The sequence below is a fragment of the Colobus angolensis genome, unplaced genomic scaffold (assembly GCF_000951035.1).
Source record: "Colobus angolensis palliatus isolate OR3802 unplaced genomic scaffold, Cang.pa_1.0 Scaffold31, whole genome shotgun sequence".
Classification (NCBI taxonomy): Eukaryota; Metazoa; Chordata; class Mammalia; order Primates; family Cercopithecidae; genus Colobus; species Colobus angolensis.
The window spans coordinates 7,852,195-7,858,341 of record NW_012116377.1 but is presented as its reverse complement, the minus strand read 5'-3'; the positions used below and the strand labels follow the sequence as shown (position 1 = coordinate 7,858,341).

At 36.0% G+C, this 6,147-nt stretch overlaps 1 protein-coding gene across 1 annotated transcript in view; it reads right to left on the bottom strand.

The window, feature by feature from the left end:
- The window catches only part of SNX4 (sorting nexin 4), a 61,873-nt gene that overhangs the window by 52,722 nt on the left and 3,004 nt on the right, over positions 1 to 6,147 (bottom strand). Inside the window, exons 2-4 of the mRNA XM_011950762.1 lie at positions 1,985 to 2,120; positions 1,760 to 1,909; positions 947 to 994 (exon numbers count right to left, since the gene is read on the bottom strand). Of these exons, the coding sequence (XP_011806152.1) occupies positions 947 to 994; positions 1,760 to 1,909; positions 1,985 to 2,120 (334 nt within the window). The remainder of the gene's footprint in view (positions 1 to 946; positions 995 to 1,759; positions 1,910 to 1,984; positions 2,121 to 6,147) is intronic.

The following is a 6,147-nucleotide window of genomic DNA, read 5'->3' as shown; positions in this document are numbered from 1 at the left end:
TTTGTTTTGTGCCAAATTTCAAATACCTATCTGCCAATGCATGGGAAGTGTTACTGTATGGGACATAAAAAAATTTTCTTCTTGTCTAGACATATTATATTAAACTTTTGGTACTGTATTTTCATGTGAGTCATTTAACAATTTATATTATGTTATATATCAATTTATATTGTTAGTCTACTTACCTATTCAGTTTACACCAGAGATGAAAACTTTTAAAAGTTTGTAATAACCTTTGTTGTATTTATTTTAGGAAAGAAAGAAATAAAGAGCAGCATGGAATTCGGGTGTCCAGCTCACCACCACTATGCTCCTTGATTTTCAGATCACCATCTCATTCCCAAACACTAATTCTAATGACTAAATTTAAAAAGCTGTTACAAAAACTAAACAATCCTATACCACTAACAGATAAAACTAACTTAGAACTATTTCAAAATGACTCCTTTGTCCCCATTTAAAATTGGCCACCATGTCTCAACAGACAGAAGAAGCATGCCCGAGGGCTTATCTTTTAGACTGCTGAGGTTGGACTCTTTCATATCTGATAGAGTGAGCAATTGTCGAGGGCAGGGATATGAGTGGAAACAGGACAGAAGAAAAAAAAAGAGGCAAGGTATAATACTAGTACACTGGGGAAAATCTACAACTTGTATTTAAATTACTGTTTCATTACTACAGACACTAACTTAAAAAAAACAAATCACTGTTTCACAATGTTCCTTCCCTGTAGAATAAATTTGCCCATTATATTCTAATTAGTAACTAAAATTACACAAATTGAAAGTGAACTGTAGTGTCTCTTTGAAAACCTTACCAATGACACTTATTGTAAAGACAATTTCCAACATTCGTTTACACAGTAAACACCAAGTTCACAATTAGTGCATGGCACCATGTTGGGAACTGTAAAGGAACATGGCAAATTTCACAGAAACATTCTTACCTTCAGCTGAAACCCAGTTTCATTCACAGTCTCCTTCCAGTTACCTTCCTAAAAATTGAAGTTAATTTTAGAAATCATTACTGCAAAGCAAATATTCCAAATTAAATAAATTAAATTCCTATCATTCTGTTCTTACTTCAGCAGGGATTGGAGAGAGAGGTTTAAAAAAATTTCTTTTCACTTCAAAATTAAACATTCAATCCGGCTGGGCGCGGTGGCTCAAGCCTGTAATCCCAGCACTTATGGAGGTCGAGATGGGCGGATCACGAGGTCAGGAGATTGAGACCATCCTGGCTAACACAGTGAAACCCTGTCTCTACTAAAAATACAAAAAAAGTAGCCGGGCGTGGTGGTGGGCGCCTGTAGTCCCAGCAACTCCGGAGGCTGAGGCAGGAGAATGGCGTGAACCGGGGAGACAGAGTTTGCAGTGAGCCGAGATCGCGCCACTGCACTCCAGCCTGGGCGATACAGCGAGACTCCATCTCAAAACAAAACAAAACAAAACAAAACAATTCAATCCAACTTCTAAAAGATAACCAAATGGTGCACCCAAGTATTCATAGATCTGAGCTTCAAAATACTGAAGACAAATTTTACTATTATTTAAATGATACCAAAAATATCATCATCAGTATCTTTAAATAGAAAAATGTTAGCCAAAAGAATAACATAATCCATTAATTGGAAATTCATAAGAAAAAAATAAATTGCATATAAATTAACAAAAAGATCCTTAAAATAAGTATTCTACAATTTTTTTAAGAAACCCAAATTAAATGAATATTTTACTAAGGCTAAATAAAAGAAAAATACCTGTGTTAAAAACAGATAGAAGATTTTGTCTCTACAAAGGATGGGATGTGAAGCAATCCTCAAGAGAAAGTTTTCTAAACCAATCCGTCGCCTCTCCACAAAATCTGGATCCATGTTGTCAGCAGAGAGTTTATGCCAAACAAATTCTGCCTAGGTAAACAAAACAATCATTAAGAATAGTCTCAATGCTGAAGACTTCTAAACTACTGCCATTTCACTTCTTACCCGTTTTTCTGGCAGAGGTGGCACAACAATATGTGGATAGTAAACTAAAAGGTAGTTTCTCAACAACTCAAATTCACTATATCGCCGCCACAGTGAGTCTGTTAGGACACTCTGACCATCAGTATGTTCAACTGACCTGAAAAGGAACAGAACGACACTGAAGTTATTTTTTAAAAACAAAAATACATACATATAAGCACAATCACCTTTAAAATTATAACTACAGAATGATTATGAATCAAGCAGTAAGTTAAGAACTTTTCATACATTTTCTTTTTCTTTTTTTTTTTTTCTTTTTTTCAAGACAGGGTCACACTGTGGACCAGGCTGGAGTGCAGTGGTACAATCACGGCTCATTGCAACCTTGACCTCCTGGGCTCAGGCACTCCACCCACCTCAGCCTCCTGAGTAGCTGGGACTACAGGCACATGTCACCACATTGGCTAATACTTTAATTTTTTGTAGAAATGGGGTCCAGCTATGTTGCCCAGGCTGGTGTCAAACTCCTGGGCTTACATCCTCCTGCCTTGGCCTCATGTATTTTCATATTTAATCCTTATGACAACCCTGTGAGGCAGAGATTTATTATCCTCATTTTACAGATGAGGACACAACTGCACAGTATATGCTCTGCGTATGATCACAAAGGTCTGTGGATAAAGCACTCAGATCCATCTGATTCCAAAGCCCTTACTCCTAACCGCTTTCTTTCTGTTACAGAAAGTCTGTTTAAACTTCAGAGAAACAGTTTTATTAGGAACACTCTAAAAGCCTTAATGTATAAATAATTGATTTTTTAACATGATAAAATCTAGTTTAGCTAGTGTTTCATTAAATAAAAAGCATTTTTAACTTCACTTCTGCCACAATGAGAGAATAACATTCACAACAAAGACCAAGACACCACAAAAACTTCAATTTAGGTTATTAATGAATCAGATTAATCCAAGTACCAAGAAATATCCACAAGAACAAAATATTAATTAGCTCTGAAAGAGTGGCGAAGAGAGGTCATAAAAATTCATCTCTAGCCTTACTTTTAATTATAAAGGGCTGGTAGGCATGTCTCATACATATAAAAGTTCAACTTACTTTTGGGGGAAAGTTAAGGTAAAATCATATAAAGGATATTTTAAATATTTTGACTACTTAGGATTTCTTGCCAGCTATAAGTAAGTCCAATTAGAAAGCATCAGTCTTCTAAACATTATCAGGACCTTGCTATTTTTCTAATTAGCTTGACAATAACCTGTTTGCCCTCCACGAAATGCACAATGTATATTTTGTACATTAGGACACAAGGTCATAGAAGTTAAATCAGTCTCCGAATAAAGTCTAGAGAAAGTATTTACATCATGCCATGTTCAGCACAATAGATGCTCATTTTTATTATTTTTTAAGTTTGCTACTAAATTTGTTTATTGCATGTTAATAAAAATGAACCAAAATATGAAATGCAAAATGCACAAATGGCTCCCATGGCAAAAATATAGTATTAAATCATAATTTATTTTAAAGAGTATACCTAGACATTAGCTGTAACTGATACTATCCCAATTACAATTCCCAACTTCAGCTGAAAAAATACTTGGGTTAATCTCAAGTTTCATATTATTCAGAATCACTACCAACAAAACCGGTAACTTGTAAATAAGTGGATAAATAAAGCCTATAAGCAGTACACCTACAGGGCTGATAGAAGGTCTGTGTAAGCGTTTAAAAACAAAAAACAAAACAAAACAAAAAAAAGCGGCTGGATGTGGTGGCTCACGCCTGTAATCCCAGCACTTTGGGAGGTCGAGGTAGGTGGATCACCTGAGGTCAGGAATTCGAGACCAGCCTGGCCAACATGGTGAAACCCCATCTCTACTAAAAATACAAAAAATTAGCTGGGTGTGGTGGCAGGTGCCCATAATCCCAGCCACTCAGGAGGCTGAGACAGGAGAATCGCTTGAACCTGGGAGGCAGAGGTTGTACTGAGCTGAGATTGTGCCAACGCACTCCAGCCTGGACAACAAGAGCAAAACTCCATCTCAAAAAACAAACACCAAAAAAAAAAAAAACCAAAAAGGCAGGGTCCAGTAGTTTCATTAGAAACTGACTAAAAGCACAGAGAAGACTTTCATTAGACCCCAAAACTACCCCATTTATCTAATCGCTCAACAACTATTTAATAGCACCTAATTGGTTTTCCTTGTAATATTTAACCCTCACAATGAAAATATGATCATTAACCACACTGTACAAATTAGAAGAATAACATACTGCCTTCCAAGCCATCAAGGAATTACTACCTATTCTAAAAGAGGCTTACACTTATTTTAGAATAGTTCATATTCAATGAAAAGGAACACATACAAAAAAGTCTTGGGGAATTAAAAACCAGTGACTTTAGTCTTACTCAATCTTAGCCCACTAAACTATAACACTATAGAATAGGCACATACCAAAAACATCCTTTTTAATTTTAAACTTAAGAATTTACTTTGGAAGCTAGAGTTAACCCTAACTTCTGAAGTATTTTTTAGGTGGCTAACTTAAAAAAAAACAAAAAACAAAAAAACAGAAACAAAAACGTCTCAACAACTGGACTATAGACAATTGCTAAAAGGGCTTTCTACTTGTATCCAAAAGGTAGGTAGGTAAGCTACATGACAGAAGTTGAATTTCTAGTTAATATGAAGGGTCAATAATATCCATATTGTCCACAACTGTCTGCAAAACACTGAATTGCAAAAACAATGCTACATAATTAAATTAAGAAATTTGATGACTGTGGTTGATGATGAAGGTCAGTTAACCTTAGGGATAGTATAAAACAATCTATTCAAAATCAGTATTTCTCGAATCCCATGTCTATATGATGTGGAGTAGGGAAGAATGTCTTAAAACAGAAAAAACACAAATCATAAAGAGAAAAGACAGATAAACCTATCTTAAAATGGAAAGGCTTTGTAGTTTAAAAGACAACAATAAAAAATCATGGTCCAGCTGGGCACACTGGCTCACACCTGTAATTCCAGTACTTTGGGAGGAGGCCGAGGCAGGTGGATCACTTGAGATCAGGAGTTCAAGACCAGCCTGGCCAACATGGCAAAACCCCATCTCTACTAAAAATACGAAAATTAGCTGGGTGTGGTGGTACAAGTCTGTAATCTCATCTACTCGGGAAGCTGAGGTGGGAGAATCACTTGAGCCCAGGAGGAGGAGGTTGCAGTGAGTCAAGATCACATCACTGCATTCTAGCCAGGGCGACAGAGCGAGACTCTATCTCAGAAAAAAAAAAAAAAAGGTCCATGGCCCATCTGTACTGAAAGCACCTGGACCTTTAAATAAAAAATGTAAAATCCTGTACCCCACCCCAAACCATGAAGTTGTTTAACAAATTTTTCAAGTAATTCCAACATGTTTTTAACTATAAAAGCCATGTTTTAAAATAAATTTGTATTGAAATACAGTTGTGAAAGTTGACTCAATAATCCTTTTGTGCACTACACATTTATTGATGGTCTACTTAAATATGTATTCACAGTCCAGCTATTACTGATGTATGGTCACTTCTAACTCCCAGGTTCAAATTAGAACTGGGCTACAGAAGAAAATAATGATCCTTTATTTATTTCAAAGCCAAGCATAAACATTATTCAGTTATTCCAGATTACCCAAATCAAGGTTCTCTTCCAGCAGTAAAAGTAATCAATACCTATTTCATTGCCCAAGTGGGTGAAAAAATAGGCATATACCAAATATATCCTTTTTCGTTGTAAACTTAAAATTTACTTAGAAGGCTACAGCTAACACTATTTTCTAAAGTATTATTAGTAAAGTGGCTAATTTAACTTAAAAAACAAAAAAAACAGAAACAAAAGTCCTCTCACGGGGCCATGATCTTTAAAAAATAACCTTACAAATCTCTGCAATACATAAACATATATATGTCATGAAATGACATAATTTTGAAAAGAACCACATTACCTCTCTCTTTTCCTAAACTTACTACTGTATAAAAATTTTCTTGGCCGGGCATGGTGGCTCACGGCTGTAATCCCAGCACTTTGGGAGGCCAAGGCAGGCGGATCACAAGGTCAGGAGATCAAGACCATCCTGGCTAACACAGTGAAACCCCGTCTCTACTAAAAATACAAAAACAATTAGCGGCCGGG